Source organism: Tasmannia lanceolata, unplaced genomic scaffold (genome assembly GCF_043159265.1).
Source record: "Tasmannia lanceolata isolate RefF3 unplaced genomic scaffold, GAP_Taslan_0.1 ptg000025l, whole genome shotgun sequence".
Lineage (NCBI taxonomy): Eukaryota > Viridiplantae > Streptophyta > Magnoliopsida > Canellales > Winteraceae > Tasmannia > Tasmannia lanceolata.
Window position 1 is genome coordinate 14,497,085 of NW_027518702.1, and position 27,399 is coordinate 14,524,483.

At 36.7% G+C, this 27,399-nt stretch overlaps 1 protein-coding gene across 4 annotated transcripts; it reads left to right on the top strand.

Annotated features, from left to right (window-relative positions):
* Window positions 1-358: 358 nt before the first annotated feature.
* Window positions 359-27,336, top strand: LOC143857691 (phospholipase SGR2-like). 4 transcript variants are annotated; one of them, XM_077368128.1, is made up of 22 exons: window positions 369-994; window positions 1,725-1,825; window positions 2,184-2,378; window positions 4,749-4,904; window positions 5,593-5,664; window positions 5,776-5,928; window positions 7,155-7,205; window positions 8,136-8,306; window positions 10,542-10,691; window positions 12,826-12,891; window positions 12,998-13,057; window positions 13,154-13,474; window positions 15,082-15,181; window positions 15,295-15,413; window positions 15,656-15,728; window positions 18,632-18,734; window positions 19,675-19,768; window positions 19,884-19,946; window positions 22,794-22,842; window positions 22,921-23,024; window positions 24,710-24,756; window positions 26,654-27,336. In XM_077368128.1, exons 1-22 carry the CDS (start codon window positions 742-744, stop codon window positions 26,895-26,897), a joined length of 2,745 nt encoding a protein of 914 aa, XP_077224243.1. In that variant the 5' UTR covers window positions 369-741; the 3' UTR covers window positions 26,898-27,336. The 4 variants fall into 4 exon arrangements, with proteins under 4 accessions (XP_077224244.1, XP_077224242.1, XP_077224241.1 ...); XM_077368127.1 differs by having other exon boundaries at window positions 366-994; window positions 12,998-13,474; window positions 26,637-27,336; XM_077368126.1 differs by having other exon boundaries at window positions 368-994; window positions 12,998-13,474.
* Window positions 27,337-27,399: the final 63 nt, after the last annotated feature.

Genomic DNA, 27,399 nt, shown 5'->3' on the forward strand with positions numbered 1-27,399 from the left:
ATTTTGACCCGCACCCAACCCACCCGTTTGCCAGGTCCACCTTAAGTTTTGGTGGGTGGGGCCACCATCGTGCACTAAGAATTGATTGCATAAGGTGGAGCCCACGGTTATACCCCAATGGGATTGATGATGTGGGGTCCACCATAATCTATCCAAACCTATCCATTAGGGTGGGCCCACCATTTTACACCTCATGTCTTGATGGTGTGGGGCCCATCATAAACCTACTCGTACTAAGCGCGAGAACAAGAAGAGACTTCAAATTTCGCGGCTGTTGAACGAGAGTCACGTTACAGGGGATTTAAGAACCCCCGGTGCACGTTAGCGGAGAGCGTTGCTAAAGAGGCAAAGAATGCAAGCGAACGGTAACGGCCATTCTTCGGTCTCACTATCACATCCCCGTTCTACCTGACATTCCACACCGACTCTCTCTCTCTTTCTCTCTCAACCGATTTTCAATTTCTTTATTTTTTTTACTAATTTTTAATCTTTTCCCCTTCTGGGTTTCGAAGCATTTCATTGCTGAAATTAGTTTCTTAGTTCGTTCTTTTCATCGAATTCGAAGAGTTACTGCGCACATCATCTTCGAATGTCTCTTTAGCGCTTTTTTCCTATTTGGGTCTTTTAGAACTCCTCCAAATCTCACTACTCTTTTTCATCATCATTTTTAGTGTGAATTTGGCATAGAATTGCTTTGGAATCCTCTGGTTGGCGAATTGCGAAGCGAATTTTAGAGTATCCATGTCCAATACAGTTACAAATGGCGGTGAACGCGAGAGGGATACTATGGTCATGGTATCTGAAGAGGCGGGTTCTAGTGAGGTTGAGAAGATATCTCTGGATTTGTTGAGGAACACACCTTCAAACATTGCGAAATTGGAGAATGTGATTGAGCATTCTACGGGTAGGGAGAAGTATCTTGCACAAACAAGAAGCCCTTCAGATGGGGAAGATGTCAGATGGTATTTTTGCAAAGTATCTCTAGCCGAAAACGGTTAGTCTATTCAACCCAAAATTGTAAGGTCAAATTGACTTGATGATGAGGATAGTAGATGCTACTTTAGTTTTAGAGATTTAATTTCCATGATATTTAGTTTTAGGGATTTTATTTCCATGTTATTTAGATTTACGGACATTATTTCCATCTTATTTTTATTTCCATATTATTTCAATTGCCTATATATACGCCTCATTGGCTTCTTCATCTGCTTCTTTTTCTTTGCATTTGACAAACACCTATTATTTGCTTGGCATTAGAGTGTGACCACCAAGGAAACCCGATTACATTTTTTCCCTTTGAGAGGTTAGACATAACCCGCCAAAGATAATTATTCCCATTTGGTCTAATATAAAATAATTAGTTACATAAACAAAGTGAATCAATCCTGCCATTTTGAACATTCAGAAAGAAAAAATATCCTTGTATTTCCTGAGGTGTCGAAGACTTGTTAATGCGAAGAAAGGGTATTAGTGAAGAACAATTTAATTGAGTAAACTAGAGAGAAACAGCGGCAATGGATGCTAGACTGTTTGTCCTAGTTAGGTTTTGTAGATCAATTGAGGAATCAAATGATTTTTGGATTTTGGACACCTTCAATTTAGTGTTTCTTTGCTTACAAAATCCTTGAACTGATGAAAATTCATGTATATGAAACTCTATAGATGCTAATGTTTATTTATTTATTTCTCTATATCTTGATGACTTTTTTGCTAAATTTGTACAGAGCTAGCAGCCTCAGTTCCTCGAATGGAGACTGTTGGAAAGAGCGAGTATTTTCGATTCAGTGTGAGGGATTCTCTTGCAATAGAGGCATCTTTCTTGCAGGTCATAACTTTTTACTTTATAGCCAGTTGCTTATGCCTAGAGATGTCATTCTCTGGTCATTTTAATACATTTTTTGTTAGGATATCATTGTAGAATAGACCAAGGAATTTCCTGCCCTTCTTAGTGTACACTCTTCTAATTGTATTTGTGGTTTGTTCCTGAAATTTTGTATAGACGATCTATTATCACCTGGTTGGGCCTGCTCTTTGTGTCTTCATATATTCTTTATAACTGTTATTTGATCTTTGATGGATGTATAGTGTTATTTTTCTTTGATTTTTGAACATGCCTAACGTAAGTTACTAGATGAATTGAGTGGAGTGTTTATTGATATTTTGTTGGCCATGCATCTTTGTAGAGAGAGGATGAATTGCTTTCTGGTTGGTGGAGAGAGTACGCAGAATGTAGTGTTGGTCCAAGTGGACCTGCCAGGGGTTCTGATATTCCTTCGGACATGCAACCAAAATTGAGTTCTTCTAAATCTAAATCAACTCAACTCTATGCACTTGATGAAGAGAGGGTTGGTGTTCCTGTAAAGGGAGGGCTTTATGAGGTATTCCTTGCGCTTAAAGGCTAAAGTTCACCCTTTTTCTGAAATGTGAATATTGTTTCTTCTTTCTTCTTGAGCTCCACTCTGTTATTTTTCGGTGAGTAATATGATTACAAAAACAGAGCGTCAAAATAACGACGACCATGTTTATTCATCTGGTTTTATGAACATTATCGTTTTTTTTTTTAAAATTTATTGGTGAAGTTGGTTGGCTAAAATAGCAAAGATCTGTCTTCTTCAAATAGTTTCATCAACATCACCATTTCTTTATACTTGTTACTATTGGAAGACCTTCAACTATGCACGAACGTTCAATGATAGAAGTAGAAGAAAATAATAGGAAGAAGAATAAGAAAAGAACAGAGAATAAGAAGAGAAGTGGAGAGAAAGAATCCGTGTAGGTTAAAGCTACCACTCCATGAATTTTTCACAGACATATCCTCACCAAAAGTACTCTAAGTATGTCATTAGGGCTATCAAGTGATGAGCCGTACCACGTTGACATAAAACCACTAGCTCTAAGAGACTTTAAGTGACATAAAAGATTCATGAGTGAGGTAGTGTTCTCTATGTCACGTAAATTCTTCAACATTGTCCTCAAGCTGGTGTATAGATGTCATCCACGCACAACTTGAACACCTCAAGCTGGTATATATTCAATGTGTTTAGTCCTCTCATGAAACACAAGGTTACTTGCAATATACATAGAAACTTAATTGTCATAACACATCTTTATAGGCCGATGAACCTTGAATTTCAGTTCTTCCATTAAAATCATTAACCATACTAATTCACAAGTTGTATGAGTTATGGGTCTGCACCTAGATTGCATAACCACATTCTGCCTCTTACCATTCCAGGTAAATAGATTTCCACCAAGAAAGGTAACAATTTCCAGTGGTTGAATGCATGTTAAAAGGAAACCCTACTGAATCTGCGTGTAAAATACCAAGGAAACCCTACCGAATCTGCATGTAAAATACCTTCTACTCATAAATGGTCATTTTTATTTAATGTAAGGGTGCTCCCTTAAGGTACCTAAGAATGCACTGAACAACCTCCCAATGTTCAATAGTAGGACTTCTCATGAATTGGCTGACAACACTTATAGAGAAGGAGGTGTCCAGACGTGTGATAGTGAGGTAGATAAGCTTTTCAACGAGATGACGATGTCTACTGGGATCTCCGAACAACTCCCCCTTGTCCTTGGCCAATTTCATATTGGGGTCCATCAGAATATAACTAGGCTTTGCATTGCATTCTACACCCAGGGGACCATTTTCTGTCTAAATATTTTTCATTTAACAAAGAAGAAGAAAGAATCAAATTTAAATAAATTCCAAATCTTGTGATGTCTTTTCCGTAATGTTGTGCAGATGTCTTGTATCATGGCATTATACAGGACCCTGACGGACTAAAGTGCGCGACTCGCACACAGGTCGAGCTGCGCGGTCAGCTCGCTGGGGTGCATGGGGCACAGAAGGAAAATTTAATTTTCGGTTTTCCACTTAAGTCGTAATTTTTTCGATGCAGTGACATTGATATATAAGCCACATTTTAGTGTTTTGAGAGGTTAGGTTTTCTTTTGAGTTTCTTGGCCAAGAATAAGGAGAGTTTTGTAACCTTAAAACCGAAATAGTAAAACTCTTATCCCATGGACGTAGGCACACTGCCAAACCACTTAATCTCGTCTTCTTACATTGTGTGATTGTAGTTCTCACTTTCTTTTTTTTACGTTCACCGCAAATCGTGGTTGATCCTTACTTGAGAAGGTATTTCTTGGGGTTTCTACATGTAATGTGAGGGATGCCAGAACATTCCAATCTCGGAACGGAATGGGCACCGAAACAGAATTGACGGCTAAGTTAACAACAATGCTTCCCGAGGCTGAAGTTCCATAAGTTTTGTGACTTGGCATTTATCTGCTGATATAATATTTCCATATTTTGTATAATTATGTTGGATAGGGTTTCTTGAGCATAAACTAAAGTTAGGTTCCTTATCATAAAAAATCTTCATATGTGATATTATTCTAAGAGTTTAAGATGCCACATCCATACTATATCTGCAGTGTGGTGCTTCTTACAAGTTTATGGGGCTAAGACAAGCTCAAGTTTTTTTTTTTTTTTTTTTGCTTGTTCTTTTAGAGTACAATATGTGAGGATTTGCATCTGCGTCCAAAATTTAAGTCATATCTCAAAAATGTATAATGCATTTTTAGGTCTGGTAGAAGTTTCCTTAACTTTTAAGAGGCTAATTCTTTCTGAATTGTTTTGAGTCCAGCTTGTTCATCTGTTTCGCCCTTTTTGTAGGTAAAATCTTTTTTCCCCACTCATTTTCTTTTCTGAAAATAAAAACACTAGCCAACTGCAGGTAGAGTTGGCTAAGCGACATTGTTTTCCTGTTTATTGGCACGGGGAGAATCGGCGTGTATTAAGGGGTCACTGGTTCGCTCGCAAAAATGGTCTAGACTGGCTCCCTCTACGAGAAGATGTTGCTGAGCAGTTGGAGTTTGCATACAGTTGTCAGGTATCGCAGAATGCAAAGTTTATCATCTGGTATTTTTCATTTTTGTTTTAATGTATTAAAATTACTCTTGTAGTCTTTAAATGGATTTCCCCTCTAGTTTTTAATTAATAATTTAATGCATACACTTACGTAGCACACTTGGGAACTCGTTGTTTTGAATCTTCTTGACTAGAGGGATAACAAACTGGAGATGCCCTTTATGTCCTTAGAGAATGATAACAAATAATGAGAAAAAGTGTGAATGAGCTCCATGACTAGACTTTATGAACAGAACTTTTGTCCACTGATAATAAATGCTAGAAATGGGATGATAGAATTAATCAATACATAAGTTGGGAATTGGTATGTAAATTTAAATGTGGAAATTTTGGCATTATCTTTCTGTATCAAAACCTTATGGTGAACTTGAATGTGGAAAATCTAGTGCTAAAATGCTCTCATTTTGGGAGATGTTTTCAAATCCAACTGCCTTCAATCATTTATGAGCAAACGTGGAAGGGATTGGATTGTGGAATTAAGATTTGGTTCCTTGCTCTTCCTAATTGATCTGAGCTGCCAATGGAAAGTGAATAGTTCCAATTACCTGACCATTTCACTTTCGTTTAAGATTTATTTTTTGTGCTTATTTAAAATTGCATATTTTCACCTAGATATGTATTAAAGTGGTTCTTTTGTTTGTTCCATTCAGGTTTGGCATCGTAGGACATTTCAGCCATCAGGGCTGTTTGCTGCTCGAATTGATTTACATGGCGCTACCCAGGTAAATGTGTGTGTGTGTGTGTGTGCGCGCGCGTGTGTGTGTGTGTGTATTGTTTCTGAGAAGAAGTGCATTGATTACCTGATGTGGCTAATGCCATTTGGGCTTGTGCAGGGTCTACATGCTCTTTTCACAGGAGAAGATGATACTTGGGAGGCTTGGCTAGGTATTGATACCTCCGGATTTTCTCATGTTATTGGTATGAGAGGAAATGATGTTAAGTTGAGGCGTGGATTTTCAGCATCCGGATCTCTAAAACCGACTCAGGTTCATCTTTTCTGCATGAAATTACTTTGCTGTCTTTGGAAAACACATATGCACACACAAACACACAGATGCAGTCTCCACCATGGTTCCGAATACAGATATGTATTAGCTGATACATATCTGTATCTGCGGGGTCTGATATGTATCAGTGCTCACAAAAAATAGCAAGTGTATCTTCCAATAGGGCTCCTAAACATATGGATGGTTTATCATCCAATATGACTGATACGAAGGTGATACAACCAATATGGAAGCCGATATGACTGATACAAGGGTGATACAACTGATATGCTCCCTGTCATTTAACACACTACAATAACATTTATTTACATGTGCAATACTCAACTCAACTCAACTAAGCCTCTGTCCCAAACTAGTTGTCATTTAACACACTACAATAACATTTATTTACATGTGCAATACTATAGTAAAATTAATAGCTATTAAATATCTCAACCTAGATATAATGAGAAAACTTGGCTGGCCAACCGAGCCTCTTTAAAACACCATAAATGCAAACTTCCCTTTAGCTATTAAATATCTTATATAAATGTCCCTGGCACCATAAATGTAAACTTTCCTTGGATGGCCACCTGAGGCTATTTAAAGCACCATAAATGTGAAACTCCCCATAAGCTATTAAATTTCTCAGCCTAGATGTAATGAGAGAACTTGGATTGCCAACCGAGGGGGTGTAGCCATTGACCCTCTCTAAAATCTCTCTCTCTCTCTCTCTCTCTCTCTCTCTCTCTCTCACACACACACACACACACACACACACACACACACACACACACACAAACACACACACACACACACATGCCCACGCCCACGCCCATGCGCACGCACCTTTGCTTGTGCTTGTTGCTCATAGCTGTTAAATATCTTACATTTTAAGTTCTCACTCTATTTTTACCTCTCATAAAAGTAAGTGTTTTTTGTGAATTTTTTTCGCTCATAGCGCATGCTGGTTTCTTGTATAGATGTAAATATGTATCTATTCTTGCTTCATTTTTGCATAACTTTTTTATTTGTTTGTTTTCATTATGTTTTTTTTTCAAGTGAATATTTTGGTGTTTCGTTTTTGGATTCCTAGTGACCACCTATTTAACCAATTCAGGAGAGAATGAAATTTTTTTTATATATCATGAAGAAATAAGCTAGCCACCTAGTTGTAGGGAAGAATTATAATGGGAATCTAGTTTCAAGTCATTTTCTATTTTCAGGATGAATTACGCCAGCAGAAAGAAGAGGAAATGGATGACTACTGTTTCCAGGTCAGCACTTTATCACTTGGAATTCGCTTTTATCCCTAAAGAAACTGGTTTATAGGATTTCTTCTTATTAGCATTCTATGTGAAGCATTGAAAGTTTGTGGAGTATCACCTTTTTCTATTGTTTATTTGGCTTAATGCATGTAAATTTAATATGGAGAACAGGATGCATAAATCGGGTTTTAAGTTCTTTTTGTATTTTACCTATTAGCTTATATGTTCATTTTTCTATAGATCATGTCTTTCTAACTTCTAAGCATATGCTTAGATAACATATTCAATGTTATTATTGGCTGAACTAAAACTTTTTGAGGAATATTTTTAACTTGAATGAAAATGGAGTTTAAGAACTATATATGGATAATCAGACGTCTGCCCATCCTTTATGTCCAACTTGGGTTGGTCTTCTATTTAATCCGGTGGACCATTTTTCCATTCATTTCTTCCACCCTATCACCTCTCCTTTCCCCCTCTTTCTTATAATAGATTTAAATAATTCTGTTAGAAATTTCTCCCACCATGCAAACTTGTCATGGTAGTGCTGTAGAAAAAGAGTAGAATATGCCAAAGCTCTCTTTTCCCCCTCCTTTTTCCTATCATAGATTTAACTAATTCTGTTAGAACTTTCTCTCGTACCATGCAGACTTTTCTCGGTAGTGCTGTTGAACAAGAGTAGAACCAAAAGATAAAGAGGGCAAAGGGGGAATGCCCAGTTCTTGTATTTATGACGAGGCATCTATATATACTTGATGTGTTTCTCAAAAGTATAAAGAGAAAAGAAAGAAAATAGATGAAATATACTGACTTCTACTATCCTTGTTTGCTTTTTTTTTTTTTTACTGCATAAGGTTTTTCTGATACTTAACCTTTTTACCGTATTAACCTTCAGCAGCTATTTGAAATTGGACATCTTTTCACCATTTCTTATCCCAGGTTCCTGTCCGTCATCTAGTTTTTATGGTTCATGGTATTGGTCAGAGGTTGGAGAAAGCCAATTTCGTAGATGATGTTGGTGATTTTCGTCATATCACATCCAATCTTGCTGACCGTCATCTATCTTCATACCAGCGCAATACCCAAAGGGTTCTCTTTATTCCTTGCCAGGTAAATGAAGTCTGTGTCTGTGTTGTATTAATATGCATATCTTTTCCAATATTATTATGTATTTTTGTTCAATCATGAAAAGGGACATCTTGCATTTGGTTATTTGCAATTTGGCTATGCCTATAAGAATACACTTTATGTAGGAAAAATGATATATATATATATATATATATATATATATATATTGAAGTGTTCCTTTCATTTGATAAGAAAGCATAAGAAAAGGCCAATCAGGTCATTTCCACTTTTGGTGTTTCTGTTATTAGTACATTGAGCTTAGATATTTGACTTCATTCAAATTACTTATTTGTGCTAGTTTCACCTTTCTTTCATTGGTTTGACTTTTTGTTGAAAAATTGTGCTTAGATTTTGTTGAGAAAATCGAACCTTGTGCCCTGGAATGTTCTTGTCCTTGAGACATATTTTGGCTGGAGGAGATGGTACAGATATACTACTCATTGGACATTTGGACTTCATATGGAATGACATTTTTTTTACGATCTGTTAGTCATCACATCTAAATCATGGTCTATTATGGACCAATGTGTTAGGTCCAAACCTCGTTAGCTGCGGATTGGTCCCTTTATTCTTTTTCCTCTAGACATCAAAAATTATGTTTAAACCAGTGGAGAATGAAAAAATTACAGAAAATCTGGTCCATCCTTTAGGGGCCATATTTTTCTTATGCACCAATTTCTTTTGTAGTCTTGATTTTTCTCACCCTTTTCACTTGGGGTCCAGTTAGATGCACGCTAGGTAGAAGTAGAGGGAAAATCAAAATGATATCATTTTCCAAGTGAAAACAAAGTAGGAGTAAAAATCATATTTTATCACTTGTCATTTTATCAAAATGTCACTATAAAAAACCCGATATTTTGAAAATATCGGAGATACTTGTGACACTCTACTTTCAGTCCTTTCCAGTGCACTGCTTTTGGTTGGAAGTTAGGTCCATGATGGATGCCCTCTTCTTTCGGGTTCACATTTTTTGACCAATTTATGGGTGGAGTTGCATTAGATGAGGTTTTTTTCCAGACACTTTGATGTTCAATACTCATGATATGAAAACCATAGATTTTTGTGTCACTTTGAGTTTTAGGGGTGTGTATAGAAGGCATACTTGAAATTATTTCTTGCTGTATATTGTGCTTATGTTTTATAAGCCATGTCTGTTTTTAGCTTAGTTGTTGAATGTACCTAGTGTCATTTTGACTAGTCACTTTATATAATCTTTGACTTCGGCCTACATAAAGGAGTTTGGGCCCCCATTATTAGTAAGAGGTCCAATTTGGTTGCCCGTGATATTTCTTATGTTTTTAGCCCCAAGGGTCTGGATCACATGGTGCTTGAATCAGCAGGACCACATATATGCAGTATGCTAGTATGCAAAATACCCATTTTGCCCTCCTAGCAGTCATTGTGTGACAATATAGCCACCTTCATCTTTGGTTGGGTCTGTGAACAGTATATATATTAGTAATTATATTTTCTCATCAGAAGTATTATGATTATAGTAGTTGTATTTGCAATTTTCCTCATAGCTATTCTATTTCTTAAAGCTTGCGTCTTTTGATTTTATGGTTTCATTATGCTTTGTCAGATCAGTTTGCAAGCTTTTTTCTTTTTCGAGTTTTTTTTGTGTGTTTGATTTCCAGGCTACTTAATCTTTCATAGCCCTTATATATTCTGCTTGTTATCTAGACTGCATCTATTCCTATAATTCTGAATGGGACCGTTCTATTTGTGCGGGAATTAACAGATATTCTGTGTTCTATCTCATCCACTGTTTGTTTGCGCTAGGAAAGCAAGAATGGAGATTCAAATCAGCCCTGTTTCCTACTAATTTCCAAAAATCATGAGTGACACAATTATCTGGAATCACACTTCCTCATCATTATTTTCAGGGATTTGCTGGACTCCCTATTCTTGCTTTTTTTTATCAGCAAACCAAACGTCTGCTGGCTAATTTTGAAATGTTTTATATACTTATTTTGGGTTAGTTTGAGGTCGTTCTGCCGCCTCACGAAAAATAGTGAACTTGTGTCATTTATCTTCATTTTCATCTTATACATTGCCTATGGACTTGTTTTACGCATTTCCTTTATGCAGATGGGTTTCAGATTTTAGTTTAATCAGCTATTTTTCTTATTTAGTGTTTGTTGATTGTGCTAGTTTGTGAGATTGAGTGTTATGTATTTTTCATGCAAAATTTCCCTTATATTTCTGTTCTTTCAGTGGAGAAGGGAGTTGAAGCTTAGTGGTGAAACTGCAGTAGAAAAAATTACTCTGGACGGTGTTCGAGGTTTGCGTAAAATGTTAAGTGCTACTGTCCATGATGTACTATACTACATGAGTCCCATCTACTGCCAGGATATAATCAACTCGGTATACTATGTTTCATCTTTTGAACTTTTGGCTGCTTCTTTTCAATTTTGTGTTTGTAGATGTTTGCACTTTTTCCTGTTTTGTTATTTTTGGAAGAAAAAGGGAAACTTCATTAGAAAATAAATAAGGCAATATTACAAAAGGGACAGAGATTGCGCCAAGGCTAGAACCGTCATATGTACACCTTTTACCAATGAGCCTGTGAAATCATTTGCCTCAATGCATGAATAAAAGAAATATTCAACCCCCCTCCCACTTCTAAGATCTTATCCTCAATATGGGCAAGCCACCATATTGAGACAATTTATCTTGTTTCAATTCATATTGCTGATACTTATTAGGATATCAAACGAGAGACAAAGCTGGAGTAGTCATAAATACAGGAGACAATTCTTATTGCCTTCTTATATAATTTTACGTCAAAAAAGAATTTCTCTACAAATTTCTGTATTAGCCACGCTTAATGTTCGTTGACACTTAGGGGCCGTTTGGATACGCTGCTTTTAGAATATTTGATTTCCTCAAAATTGTAGATTGGAGATGAGAGAAGAAAGAGACCAGCCATCGTTTTCTGATTTCTCGCCCTTCTTTCCTACAGCAAGAGAGCAGGAGATCGTCCCATGTTTTGAGATTTTAGAAATCTCACAATGGGGGAGAGATTTCTAAAACCTGGATTTCTTACTTAAAATCCAAGAAACGCTGTCAGGACAGCATACATCAGCTTGATCATGAACCCTCTTTTGCACTGTTTTCAAACTAAAATCTGGATTCTAAAATCCTCGTATCCTAACAGCCTGTTAAATTTACTGGAAATATCACACACCTTAGGCATGTAGTGGGAGTAGGAGGGGGAAGCTGCAGATTTAGAAGCAGTTAGGCGACATTATGAATGGAAGAACAAATATTTTTAAAATAGGATTTGCTAGCGTCTATCGCAGAAGAAATTTCGCGGATGGGCTGTTTCATGTGAGAGCAGCCACTTTGTGAATGAAGACAAAATCTGCTGAAAAGTGAGCCCGTGTGGCTGCTCTCACATGCAACAGTCCATCCGTGAAATGCCTTTTGCGATGGATGCTAGCAAATCCCTTTTAAAATATAGGGGCATTAGATGATGCTATAAGCGGTGCCCTTGAATGCAGTTGGATAATATTATACATGTCAATATTTTGTTTTTGTTAAAGTATAAAAGATAAATAACGCCTTTCTCCAACAGCTTAAGCTTTTGGAGAAGTTGGTAAGTTAACATGGTATCAGAGCCAAAGGTCTCGAGTTCAAACCTCCCGGATAGCAAAAATCCACATGCAATGGTTGGCCCAAAGTGGGACCACATGTGCCACGTGTTTGCCAAGTGGGGCCACACGTGCGGGGGAGTGTTTAAGTATAAAATATAAATAACGTCTTTCTCCAACAGCTTAAGCTTTTGGAGAAGTTGGTAAGATAACAGTTTTGAATTTAGTAGTGCTTTTTGAATTAATTGACTATAAAATCAACTTCAATTGATGTCCTAAGACTATCTAATTGCATGATCTATATGATCAGAGGTTGCCGTGCTTACTTTCTGACTGGCCATTTTACTTGGTGATTGTTCAACTGCATGTTTGTGCTGCTTGCCCATTGGCTTTTCCTTTATCTTTCAAATGGAAGTGAGTAGCATGCAAAGTGTATATTCTTTTAATCGTGATGTTTGGGGTTTCTTTCCTTTTTCCTCCTCTCATGAACAATGTCTTTGTTGGAAAATATTTTGTTTATTGACTAAATGTAAAATCTGTCTTGGTTTAGTATTTGCAACACAATACACATGGCGGAGACATATCTCCATCCAATGGCATGGTTTTTGTTAACTGTTCGTTTCTAATGATCATCTTGCAGTAGTATTATTTGGTGATCGATTCCACACCGTTACGTTGGTCTTATACTTTCATTTTTTGTGTTTTAATGGGGATTATCATGTCACTAATTTAATCCTCGACCCCATTGACCCCACATTGGGTCAGTATTGTGGGCCCCCTTAGTCGATCTAGGGCTATTTATGATCCGGGTTTCGGATTCCAGGTCATTACAACTAAGCTCTAGATACTTGTACTTGGATGAGGCATCCTGTTGTCAGGACTAAGGGATGGTTCTTTCTTACTAGGTCTCCAACCAGTTAAACAGATTATACATGAAGTTTATCAAAAGGAATCCAGGCTATGATGGGAAGGTATCTAGTAGAAATATTTTCTTTGTTCTGAATTACTCTTTCAGTTTTCAGTATTCATGGATTTTGTACTTGTTGAAGATTGTCATTGAATGCAATTGTGTTGCAGGTTTCTATTTACGGACATTCTTTAGGAAGTGTTCTCTCATATGATATCCTCTGCCATCAAGTGAGTTTGTCCTCTCCATTTCCTATAGAGTGCATATACAAAGGATTTGTCAAAGATGAAGAATTTCAAGTTAATGCAGCTGATCGATCTTTTCAGTCAAGTTCTGCGGTATCATATGTGGAAGAAAGTCCCTCAAAAACTTGTGGTATTCAAAGTCCCGAGGAACATTCTAAAGATTTTTCTATAGTTACGGCTCCTTCTGCCATACCAGATGTGGAAGAAGGTCCATCAAAGACTTGTGGTATTCAAAGTCCTAAGGAGGATTCTAGCTATGTGTTTTCTCAAGAAGGCAAGGGTTTGGATGCAAACATGACTGCAAGCAGTCGAGTTTCAGATGGTGATACAGAAACTCCAGCGGAGGATACATCTGAAGATATCAATGAAAACTCCAAGCTAATCACCTTGTTGAGGGAAGAGGTAATAATAATCTTGAATTAGTTGAACTTTGCATGAGTGGAATGATAATTTTCTCTTATTTTTTATGTTTTCTAATCCAATATGATCATCATTACCCTAGAGTATCATTAAGTAGATACTTTCTCTAATTAATAATGATGAGATATATAAAAATAAGAGGAGCCAGACTACATTGAGTAATGCTCCAATAAGATGGTAAATGGCCGAGCCATTTCAAAAAAAAAAGATGGTAAATGGCCGCAACAAGAAGCGGTGTCGTTTAGGGGATAGTAGGAGGTAATGTGTGAGGTCATTGTTTTTAATTTCTATGTGTTTATAGGTTTTAATACGGGAGTGGTATTCTTGTAATTAGTGAGTGTCCAAGGGGCCCTGTTGTGAGATTTGAATGTAAAGGAGGGAATCACCTATCCTATCAATAGGTAAGAGTATCTCTCATTTGGGATTTTGATGATTTTTGACAACTTTTGAAAGGACTGGAAGAGTTCCCTTGTAAACGCTAGATTGGAGGGAGAAAATTCCATCTTGTAAGTTTATCTTTGCATAAAGTTGGAGAGGAATTTCTGCACATTGAAAGCCTTCCATCTCTTCTTCTTCTTGGCATGACTTCATCGCCAAGCTAAGCATCTTTCTTACTGTTTTCTATCCAATTTTCAATATAATTTCAGTTTCCTTCCATATCTCTTGTCTCTGATCATCTTCTCTTGTTTTTATCTTCATTTCTTTGGTTGTTCTTGATCGTTTATTGATCATTCATTTTATTTTCCAGTAGATCCACATTGAATTTGGTTTCCGAGCTGATTTCCGGCTCAGATCCATATCAAGATCGCAAGAATTTTATTTCTGGCAGCCAAATTCAAAATTTCCAGCTCGGATCTACAAACTGATTTCCAGGTCTAAAGTCTACATCACACACCAAAACTGAAGTTTGATTCCTTGGTAGGATGCCCATGTTTTAGTAACTGAAATGTATCTAACATGGACAAGGGAGTCCTATTACATAGGCTGGAACCAGTTATTTGAAACTTAGGTAATGTAAATCTCATTATATTAAAGGTATAAATAAGAATGGGCATACTCTATAGTCTATAGCAATCAATATGAGGAAGTATGAAAGAATATGAAATCCATTCCAAAAGATCAAGGTTCAGAATTGTCTTTTTATTAATGTTGGTATAGGCTATTCTTTTTCACTGTGGAATTGCATTATTGATTTTGAAAAGTGATAAAGAGGAATGGGCATACTCTGTAGTAATCGATCTGAGAAAGTAAGAAAGAATCTGAAATCCATACTAGAAAAGACCGAATTAGATTTTTTTTTTTTTTTTCTGTGGTTTATTCTTTTTCATTTTGGAGTTGCATTATTGATTTTGAACAATGTCCCTTTTAATATTGACTATTTCCTTTGGATTCAACTATCCAAGAACTTGGGTTGAAGAACTCACTCAGCAATAAGTTGGAAACACTTTTTTTTCTTAATTCAAGCACAAATAGGAACAGAGTCTGGGATAATCTCAAATTTTATAATTCCTGTAACTTTTCTCTTCTTTTCGTATTCTACATCTCGAAGGTTTGATTTTAGTAACTTGGCAATTTTATTATTGCCACAGGTGAGTTCTCTTAAAGCAAGAATACCAGAACTTGAATCAAGTCATAACTCTTCAATTTTGTTTAACAGTGAGGAAGATAACACTCAGGACTTTCATCAAGGTAACTACGGATTTTTCCATGTTAATGCATTTTCTAATTGCATTGGGTGCTTATACATTAAAAAAACCTATATCTTAGGATTTTACTAGGCTTACAACATACATGGTGAGCAGGTGACAAGGCGGACAATATTTCTCCAAAGCAATCTTTCCCGAGAAAGCTCTCACAAGTTCAAGATGATACACAAAAAACTTACACACCTTACATCAAGTACACTAAGCTTGAGTTCAAGGTAGACATAAATGAGACTTCTCTTTTTCCTCATTCACCTTTTCTCTTTTTTCTTGCACTTATTATATTGTCTTGCTCTATAATGATGTACTGCTCTCTAGTAGGTTTGTATATGTTAATTTAATGTACTGAATCAGATGTCTCTTTTCAATCCATATACACATTTTTGTATTGTATTTGAAGGATATTTTCATTCCATAATAGCCTGCTAATTTTCTTAAGTTTAACATTGACTACTATCAGGTCGACACATTCTTTGCAGTTGGATCTCCTATAGGTGTCTTTCTTGCTCTGCGCAATATTCGTCTCGGGATTGGTAATTATTCAGCCAGTGATACCCTGAAGTTTTTAGTTTTTTTTCTTTTCTGCTCCTTCCTCTTATTCACAAAAGCAAGGCACCAGAGTTCCCTTTTTAGGTTCTACCTATATCTAGGGAGTAACCTCACATGGTTTGTTTGAGAACTTGTATATGAATTGACTTGATGCATCCTAAGATGTCGGACATGGTAAACACGCCGCCCTTTAGGATGACATGGGAGCTAATTATGTTACAATTTTTTTTTCCAATTAATCGATAAGCTAAACCAGAAATATTTTCAATTCAAGATATCCAAAGGTTTCAGTATTTGTATTGTTAAAGTGTAAAAGATAATTAATGCCTTTCTCCAAAAGCTTAAGCTTTTGGAGTAACTGGTTGTTTCACATGGTATCAGAGCCAAAGGTCTCGAGTTCAAACCTCCCGGATAGCAGAAATCCACATTCAATGGTCGGCCCAAAGTGGGACCACATGTGCCACGTGTTTGCCAAGTGGGCCACACGTGCAGGGGAGTGTTGGTAAGTTAACATGTATTATTATTTTATTTTTTCCTGAAAAGAGGTGGGGTATGAAACTTCTTAGTCCATGGGTCAAAAGGGAAGTTTTGAAAAGATCAAAATGGTTTGAAACTATCACATAAGCAAGACAAACAACCATAATGGTTTGAAAAGATTAAAAACCTACTGACATGCATTGTCCTCATGTCTGGAATTGTATCATCCATTCTAAACAGAGATATTTCATATGCTTTGGAACATGGTGATCATGCCATTTCTTTTACTTTTCAGCTTACTCATTTTATTAATGAAATATACATTAATATTTTTTTGTATCTATGAGATTTTGGTTATGTGGATGCATGTAAGGAATCAAACTTCCGATTTGGTCCAAACTTACTTCGGATTTAGTCCCCCCGGAAGTCAACACATGGTTGGAATCTACACATGTCAGTGGAATTCTAAAACCATGATATAAGATAATTCACAAAGTATGGCCAAACATGATATAGGGGATGGAGAAAGAGTGTTTAGTTATAGATATTCCATGGGAAGGGAAAGTAACCAGAGATAAGATTAAGCATCTCATGTATTGGAGTTGTTAAAAGAATAGGAGATTTATTGGGGCATAGTCTTGGCGTCACTTTTAGGATAATGACGGGGGTGTTTTGAAGAGGGAAGATACGCTGTATGGTGCTAATGAATTGTTGAATGTTCAAATTGTTGGGGTTGGGGTGGGGGTGAGTGGGTGGCTCTGAGAGCGTATAATGTAGGTTTGGGTGCATTGTTGAAAGACTGTATCTTTGACTGTTCATAAGTTTAAGATGTGGATTAAGTTTTGGATGGCGGTAAGGGAGTTAAGATTTACGAGGGTCGTGTTCCTTTCTGCCATGCGTACATGAAACTGTATAGACTAGTGGTAGTGGTATTTTGAGGAACAATATAAAAATATGTTTATTTACAGTGGGGGTGTGGAATTGGGAATTTAGGAGAAATATTAATTACTAATGTATGATTTTCTTTTTATGAGAAATTCATAATGGCAATGAGTTTGACTGTATCTAATCCTTAAGAGATTTAGAATCTATCTACATATTCCCTTGCAAATATGGCAATAGAATGTGCAATTGGGAAGCCAATGGATCTTTTCCTGTTTAAGTCTTTCCTCTTATATGGTGGGTTCAAATTAAGATCTATTGTTTGCAGAGCACTAGTGCTTTGTTGGATGGTGGTTACATAATGTTAACACCTTGATGTCCTAATGAAAAACTTTAGATTCATTAATATGCATTTTCTTTTGTGGGGAAACAGGGTAGCTAACCAACTACCATTTATTCTAAGGTGGAGACCAAGGTGTGGTTTCATGTGCTTAATTAGTTTGGAGTGTGTATCAGGTATTTTAACTATTTATGGAATGGGAAAATATTTTTTCCCTCATGATCCGAAAGATAGTATGGGAAATTAGACCTTTTGAGATGGCATGGTGCTCATGGAATGAGGGATGGAGTATGAATTTGTTTTTCAGAATAAGAGCTTTAGTCCTTGGTGGGGTGGTTGATGAGTGGCGTCATGATTTCTGTCATCCATTTGGCAATTTCTAGAATTTAATATTGGGGTCTTCCAATATAAGTGATCCATTGCATAAGTGGAAATTGCTTGGAGCTCTCTAGGTGTGTATAAAACCAAAGATAGATTATCTCATCCTCCTAATAATTTATTAAATTTTAATTTTGATGGTGGTTCAGGGACTACAGACAATGGAAAAGTTTCTGGCAAAGTGGCAATGGGATGCAAGAGGTCATTGAAACTTACATTGGACCTACTGGTCAATCGGATCCCTATAGTTGCATGAATTTTCTACCTAGGTTGACGTATCTACTCTATTCCCTCACACTCATTTTCATAATATGAACCTTGAGTCATCAAAGCCTTCGTACGCAGCCTGGCCCCTATTAGTAAAGGTGACCTTCTCCAAGAAAAAGTTTCAACTGGAAATTTCCTATCGGAATCAATTCTTAGACACTTGGGGTCCTATAATACCCTATCTTCTACTGTTTGTTGTTGGCTTGTCACTTCTGTTAGTCAAGTTCTGGGGGTGCATACTGAGGGGAAAAAAATTCCTAGGTGGTGATGTCTCTCCTTTTGATAGCCATATCACATTACATCCATCTATAAATTGACTAAATCATCAGTTACCACATATGGAAGCTAAGCCAGTGTGAGCGAAATCTATACATGTGAATGCTGACTATCTGATTCTTTAGTATCACATGCAAATAGTTATCGTTTTATTTGCCAACTTTTATGTTGCTTTGGAGAATTATAAAATTTCTGTTCCATGTCTGTTTAGCATTTAAATGCACTGAGTTCAATTTTCCTGAAATATTCGATCTATCTCTTTTTCAGGCAAAGGGCAAGAATATTGGCAAGATGAAGGAATAAGTGAAGAGATGCCAGCTTGTCGACAGATGTTTAATATTTTTCATCCCTTTGATCCTGTGGCATATAGGTTCGTCCATGTCACCTTATTAAACTTTACATCTTTATGTATTGCAAGCCTCTGATGGTGCAAAGTTAAGTGCGCAATATCTTTCTGATGGGAAAGGTGATTTATCTACATACCTATGCACACACATATGTATATTATATGCAGATATAGGTGAGTGTTAATGTGTCTTCTTCATGGGTATATTATAATTTTCTCTAAAATTCTTAAGAGTAGGAATTGCCTTCTCTATATGTATGAAAAGTTACACTACAAGTCATGGCTACTTTATTTAGTATGACTTTTCTCTCTTTTATTCTCTCCTTTCATTTGCTCTTCTTTCCACCATCACCCTGTCTTCTTTAACGGAAAATCTCTCTCCCTCTCTTGATCCACCCTTCTATGTGGTGTTAAATCACCAAATTAGTGGAAGAAAATTTGGGCAAACCCCCCACAGTTTCAAAACTGCAATGCACAATGAAAGCCCCTCTACCATACCTGTTTGAAGACATCGGCATTTAGTTTTGAGGTCCCAAATTTCTTTTCTCTATGACTGAAAACCCTGCAATATAGAGTTTTTTCGGCTACAGGAAACTCAATATTGCAAGGTTATTTTAGCATGAGACAAAGTGTAAAGACGGAAACAATGATTGATGATGGCATCTTCCATGACAGTGGTTGCTGGTGGTGGGCTGGAGAGATAAGATGGATTTACTTCCAGGAGAAGGGAAAACCGCAAACAACTCAAATGTCCATGGCTTCTAAATTTTCAGAACAAATAAAGAAGGGAAATTGTAGTGTAAATTATTTGAAAAAGATGCTAACATGTCACATGCACACACATGTATAAATGTGTGTGTATACAGTATACATACAAGCCTTTCTACTTGATTTCATTGGTATATAGAAGTTATATTTTGAAGGGAGAACACACTAAATGAACCTAGGGTGGGCTTTCGTACAGAGTAGAACCACTTATCTGTAAAGAATACATCAGCAAACGCCCTGTTATTATACCTTATCACAAAGGTGGAAGAAGGTTGCATATTGGATTTCAGGTAAAGTGCTATTATTATTGCATAGTAATAACAATATATTATTTTTGGCATGACAGCAGTTTTCTTTTATTTTCATAGATAAACGATCGAATCTTATTCATTACATGTAACACAGGAGTTCACTGAAGATCTAGCTGTCCGATCTCAAGCCGTTAAGAGTCGCTTAAACTCGATGAAGGTAGTCTCTATGTTGAACATTCAAAACATAATGTTATTTTCAGAACTGAGTATTTTGGAAATTGAACTAAAAAACATAATGTTATTTTCAGAACCGATAGTTTTTTGGCAATTGCACTAAAAATTGATCTACTGTTTAGTGATTCAACTGTGCTAACCCTAATCGTTGGAGAACCAGTTCACTTTCCAATGTAAAACTGAATGCCGTCATTCATGAAGACTATAAAAGTGCATGCTACTAATTATTTTGAGGATAAAGAAATCATAGTAGTTGGACAGGAGTGCTGGAAATGTGGAATATAATAATAATAAAGCCTTGACTAATCTCTTAGAAATATTGAGCTTATTTAAACAGACATAGGATGAGATGCACAACTGGTTCTTTGGGTATTTTGAAGCTATGTTATGTTCATTCATACAAGTATGTTAGAGTTGGAATAGGTATGAATCTTTCATAATCGACACATCTATTTGGAAAATCAGGTGAAAAAACTTCGGAGGTATATGCAGAAATTTCAACCATAAGATGCGAAGAAAAATTAAAGTATGATAAAAATGAATTTTACCAATTAATACTTTTATTAAATGGTTTAATTAAAAAAAAAACTTTCTTATTTTCTTAGGTATTTGTTTCAAGTATTAAGAACAAGTATCATACTTAGCTATTGTATCAACGATTCTATTCGTGAGTGAATAGACATGTACCTGTGTTGATACCCATCGAAATATGTTTTAGAAGAATCAAGAGTAGATGGGGTGGGGCCCATCATTTGTAGAGTCCCAAGGTCACAGCCTCACAGGGGGAATTTATTTTGTGGGTTTATTATAAAGGGATATTTTTGTATTTTCGTATTTTCGTTGTGTTTTGAAGGCACTTAAGTGTGCGACTTGGTTGACTAGGCCCTCCTTGGGGTTTTCTCGATTTGTGTAAAGAAATAAAAGTTTGTGGGTTGGATCTCCCAACCACACAAACACCTCCGCTTTCTCTTTCACCTCCTCTTTCTTCTGTGTTCATGTACTCCATCTTTTTATCTCTTCTTTTCTTTTGATTTCCTCTTTCTCCTTTATTCTTTTAAGGTTGATTTATACCATGGTATAAGAGCAGGTTCCAATCTGAAATCGTATTGGAACCCTCCTTAAACATTTTGTGGATGTTTTTAGAGATTGGTGATGAAGGACAACAATCAAATGCAATCCATTTTTTCATCTATTTTTTCTTTGAAGAATAATTTGAAGAGATTATTATTTGTGATCTCAATCATAATGGAGAAAGAAGAATCTTACCATTAAATGATATCCACTATGAGAAATAGTAAAAATGACTACCCAAGTCTAATGATCACCGCAGTTAGACTTAATGGGACAAATTACCTTGAATGGGCCTAATATGTAAAAATATGTATTGGAAGCCAAAAAACTAAGGTATATAACATGTAAATCAAAAGAGCCGAAAGTAAGTGACCCATCCTATGGAGACCGTGAAAGTGAGAATCTCACTGTTGTGTCCTGTTTACTTCTTTGATGGAATCAAACATTAGATGAGCAACTCATGAAATATGGGAGGCAATAGCTAGAACTAACTCGTAGTGAGATGATCTCACTCATATGATCTCACAGCAAAGAGATCTCTCGGTTGAGGTCTTTGATATTTTTAGACTGAAGTGGGAAGAGATTGATTATTATCAGTCATTGACTGTATCTCCCAGAAACATTAAACAAAAAACAGAGCGAAGAAGAATGTTTGATTTTCTGGCTTTCCTTAATCCTAAACTAGAACTCCAAAAGGTTCAGATTTTGGCTGGGAGATCGCATTGATCCCTCTTGAGCAACACCCGTATAATTTAGATTCAAAATCTGATCAATCCGGACCGTCGGATTAATCATCAGATCCCTCAGATCATCGATCTAGCACGAGTTACTGTGAGAAATTTCGGAAGGGCATTGAAATCGTTGGCTTGCATTTCATCTGTGTTTGATTTGATTTATTATATAGCCAAGTTGGGCTTTAAATTAACTAAAAATCGTAGAGAAATTTCGGCCAATAGGCGACGAGAGATGACCTTGAGAAAACTGGGAGGGAGATATTATTTTATTTGTAACCTAATTTTGAGGCATCAAATCTTGTCCGTTTGACTTGATTTTGGTCTCATTAGATGGGTTTTTCGATTACTTATCCAACGAGTCCAAGATCACGCAATTTGGACGTGATTTTGGGAAAGTTAAAGCCTATGATTTAGCTGACAATTTGAATTTATTGTCGACACATGTGTTCGACATGACACGCGTGTCCACCCGTGTCGACAGTCCTTTGGACACTTTTAAATGTATTGCTAGGAGTGTTAGAGTTAATGTGGGCGTGTGGACATGTATTTGTGTAGTAATCAATGATTTTATGTGTATGTATGTGTCACAATTTCTAAATTTTTAGATGTTGCCATGTCAGACAACTCATATCCGTGTGGAAAATCGACACATGAATCTGTATCGACAAATTATGATTATATATACTTTCTATTTTAGCCGTGTCCCCGTTTCTAAATTTTGGGGGTTTACCCTCCGTGTCAGTGTCAACACACGACACCCGTGTCCGTGTCCACAAATCATAGGTTAAAGCCCATGTACCGTTATGGTATGGGTCTATTACGGGATTTGTACTTTAAGATTTTTTTAGGCAAGTTTTTAGGTTTGCTTTATGTTTTTTTTTTTTTTTGAATGCTAGGTTTGCTTTATGTTATTTGAATTAGGAAACAAATTTATATATGTTTCTATGTACTTACTACTTAGGACATTTGTTTTCAATTTCTTGTGAAGAAGTTTTGTCTCCTAAGTGTTGGAGGTGTTTCAATAGGTGAAAATGGTCAACGTGTTCCAATCAAGAAATAAGAATAACATGCAAGGTATGTGAAGTTTTTTTTTCAATTCTTTCCTTTGTGTTTCCCCTTTTGATGATTTATTACTGTGTATGTTGTATATAGAAGCCATAGAAGATGTTCAAGAAGCAAAAGAAAGGACCTATGGATCCATCATGATGAAAAGATTGACTGGAAGTGAAAATGGTCGAGTCGATCATGTGCTTCAAGTGAGTATCATCATGAATCCATTGCTAGTGTTTAGGTCATGGATGACCACATTATATATTTTCTGTGTCATGCATTACTTTAGAATTTCATATAACCGTATGATATTAGGCAGATTATTTGTATGATATTAGGTAGATTATTTGGCGCATTATCTTTCTTTTCAAATCCATTTTCGTACTAATCTCCTTATCAATCCATCTAGCTTGAAGTTGGTTGGATTGAGAAGTTCGGAAGAAGATTTTATGATGCTTTCCTACTCATATTTTGCAATTTGGGGCTCATTGCCCGTTTTCCCCTTCTATGAAGTTTACGGAAGGAGTCTGATTGTGGGTGGTTGCACTTGTATCAAAATTGCCCCATATTCAATACATGGATGTGGAAGATATTAAGTATAGCAGCGCACTCCACACACCACCCCCCCCCCCCCCCCCCCCCCCCAAGCCCACCCACCCACCAAAGGGAAATGATATGTTACAAACAATTTATGTCATGAGAAGCAGACCTAGAGGATTATTTATAGTTTGTTGTCCATCCTGCTGATCCCAATTTTTGGTTATGGGGCCAACTATTGAAGCTTCTTGGAGTAAGTAAATTTGTCTAGTGAAGAAGGTCCAAGAGGATGTCTTCACACTAGTGTGCTATAAAAGCTTCATAGGAGAATCAATGTCATCACTTTAGAGAATATCAATGTCCTATCAAGAGAATTCTATGTGGTTATGAGTGGAAGGAGATGTGTGTTCCTTTTAGCGTGTAATCCGCTTTGTTACATTGGCTTTTCTCTGTTACTTCTCTTTTTGAAACTTTTAACTGTTCGAATTTTTCTTTTTTACGTGCTGTTTAATTACTTTTTCTGAGAGATGCACATCGACAGTCTCAAGCCTTTTGTGTCTTTCTTTCCTGACACATCTTGCCTTTGTTAATCTATCTCCATTAACTTTGAAATCATCTTGTTTTCTTTGAGATCATCTTGTTTTCGTGTTGTTTATTAGTTAGCTTTGAAGAAACAAACCTTTTAATTGGGAGGTGGTTTTGGTAACATTTATTAGCTTCTTCATGTGGTAGGTGATTGCTTTATACTAGGTATGATAGCATAGTTCTTCTACATAGGGTGGGTGAGTGTGTGCTGCTTCAACTTTGGAATCTCATTATTATTATATACTTGCTTTATACTAGGTATGATAGCATAGTTTGAAATTTCGGTTTCGGTATCAGTTTCGGCCGAAATTCGGTAAAAAAAAATTCGGAAAAATCCAGATTTTTAGCCAAAATTTCGGCTGAGATTTGATAATCCTGAAAAAAAAAATCAAAAAGTAAATTTGGGCGAAATTTCGGAATTTCGGCCGAAAATCTTGGACCGACACCGATTCAAGGTACTTTCGGTGATTTCGGCCGAAATTTTAAACCATGCTCCTACATAGGGTGGGGGAATGGGTGCTGCTTCAACTTAGGAGTCTCATTATTATTATATGCTCTTGGTTGCAAAATAGCTCCTCGTTACTTCTTCTTTCTACTTCTGCAGCCACTCCTCTACTCCTTTTCGCAACCAAGTATTGGGGATCTCAAGTTCAGATTCTAGATTTTTTCTTATGGAGCATTGGCATCTCCACTTTTCGCTTTATACATGTTAATCTTGCAAATATAGTTTTTTATTTCATTGGCTCAAGTTTGCCTATTGACCATGCAGGATATAACGTTCAAGTATGCGTATATAGCAGCTATAGGATCGCACACGTAAGTCATCACACTCAATCTTCTTTGAGCATTTGATTCTATCTTAGCATGCTGGTGCATACTTGTTAGTCTTTTGCAACAATATGAAAAATGACTTCACTAAACTGACGTGATGGTCTATTCAGCTGAACCTCCAATAGAAAATACATAAATTAGCGAAGTTGGAATTGATCAGATAAAGTTAAAGATTGAAAATGTAAGAAAATCACAATAGTTTATGATCAAAGCAAAAAGCAATGCCATATATATATATATATATATATATATATATATATTTGTGTGTGTGTGATATGTTCAATCGAAACTTGAACAAAAGCTTGGGGGATGTTTGGCTATGCAAAAATGAGTGTTGTGTTTGGTGTTTCTTTTTCCTTAGAAATACAAGGAGTTGGTTGACGGGTTTTAACTCGGGTTCTTGAAAAAAGTTTTTTTAAGTCCAGAGATAGGTTATGGTTTAATATTTATTTCTAACTGCTATTGAAAAGTAAAATCCTGGAAAAAAGCAAAATCAAATGAAAAGTTTTTCATAATACAATGAACTTCCCGTTTAGTATTTTAACCAATAGAGGTTGGATAGGTCAATCCTGAAAGGGATAGCCAACTGAGTGGCTGTTGTCTCAACCTTTGTTTGTCGTCCCTTTGTAGTATGGCTACCTTACTTCCAAGCACTAGTCCTATTTGTACATATACCTAGTATCAGGTCACTTTCTGGCCTTGCTTAGTTTGCTTTTAAGAAGATTAGGATTTTATTTTTTATTTTTCTGCTTATGCTTTTAGGGACAAAGGATTCATTAGCCGACCCCAACTAGTTTGGGACAAAGGCTTAGTTGAGTTGAGTTGAGTTGAGTTTTCTGCTTATGCTTTTAGTTTTATTTTTCCTGCTAAATGGCTAATTGGTGGCTTCCAACAAAATCCTAGAGAAAAAGTTCAACAGATTGAGGATCCCTAGCTTTGCACACTTTTCAAAGAACTAAAAGGAAACCGAGTTCATAAGGGTTGCTTTTTTGGGCGATGATTTTTTCGCCCCCCTCCCCCCCTTCTCTTCCTGTAGGATTGTGAGCCCCCCTTTTAGCGTGATCTGACGTCAAAAAGCGTTAAAGTCTGCCCACAATTCACGTAAAGGGGGGCGCATAATCCTACCCGCCGGGGGAGGGGGGGGGGGGGGGGCGAAAAAGTTATCTCCCTTCTTTTTTTATCTATATTTATTGCCCTTTAGCATTTGATTGACAGAAAACCCACCTGAAGGAAGTTACTGGGCTACTGAAAGAAACTAACCAGAATTGTGAGAGAAAGGTCTGATGTTTAAATTGTGAAAGCTGGCGTCTTTGCTAAGGAAGGTGTTAATCGATCTGTTTTAACGATTAGTGATCATTACCGTACTGTATATCTTCCTTTTTGTATTTGGCAATCTCATCCATCCTTTTATCTTCTTCACTTTTAATAAATGACCTTTTTTCAGAAGGAAAAGGTCTTCATTGTCCAATCATGCAGGATGAAGGCCCCAACACATGGGCTGCTTTAATTATTTCAGCCAGTGATGGGATATAGTGTGCTCCACATCCCATGACTGATCGAGAATCAAACAGTGATGATTCTTTCTTAGAAATGTTCTCCGATACACACCAAACACCGAGCTGCCCATTTTCTTTCTTTATTTCTTTTCTACTAGTAAGTTTATAGAAAAAAGAAGCATAAGTATCCTGAACCAGCCACATCTCCGCAAATAGTTTCAAGGGTGGAATGTACAGCCACACCATGCTAGTTTCTCCAAACAATATCAGTTCTGACTGGCTTGGTCTGGTTTTCAAAAAATTGGTCTCCTATACTTTGTGTTCTTTCTGTTGTTAGAAAATATCTGATGTTGGTTTTTTCTTATTTAGTGTTGTTGGGTGTGCAGAAGCTATTGGCGGGATCCTGACACCGCTCTGTTTATACTCAAACACCTATATCGTGATATACCTGAAGAGCCCGATGTCGCGGAACAACCCAATGTTGCCAATCGCTCAGGAAACCAGGGAAGACCTGCTGGGCTGATTTATCAGAAGGATGCTATTGACGAAGATCTTTCTTTAACGTTCTCCGACAGGGACTTGTTCAGGCAGTTCTCGAGGAAAGCAAAGAGTGCTCTGAAAATTTCGTAACAACTTCGCCAATTATCAGCTTCACAGTATGGGAGGTTTGAATCTTTGGGAAATGTGCGTAAATTGTGTTACATATTGAACTGTACTGTTCTTTTTCTTTTCCGTGGGTAGAACCAGTGTTTCAAAAATGTGGGTGTGGGCCAAATCAAATCCTAGTTGACTTCGAGTATTCAACCAGTGGACACGGCCGAGTACTCTTGATGCGGTCATAACTTGAGAGAGTCAAAGGAGTTTTTATTGGCTTTATAGGGCATGCAGACTCAGAGAAGAACGCAAAGGTAAAAAAGAGTGAAGGATGACGCGAGAGAGTTTTGTAACTATGGATAGAACACTTTTCCTTTTTTATTCTTTCCGTAGATAAACATGTAACTTATGAAGAACGTATGGATTTGTTGTATATTTTACATATAAATTGTTGTGCACAAAAAGTTCAGTACTACTAATTTTCTTTTTTTCCCCAAGTAATCAACATAACATTCTCATTTAGTTCTGTTAAACTGTC

Excerpts from the sequence above, each read along its gene's own strand:
- LOC143857691 (XM_077368126.1), top strand. The coding sequence starts at position 742 with ATGTCCAATACAGTTACAAATGGCGGTGAACGCGAGAGGGATACTATG. Across the intron at positions 7,206-8,135 it reads TGGATGACTACTGTTTCCAG|GTTCCTGTCCGTCATCTAGT; the intron begins GTCAGCACTTTA and ends TTCTTATCCCAG. Across the intron at positions 23,025-24,709 it reads GAGTCGATCATGTGCTTCAA|GATATAACGTTCAAGTATGC; the intron begins GTGAGTATCATC and ends TTGACCATGCAG.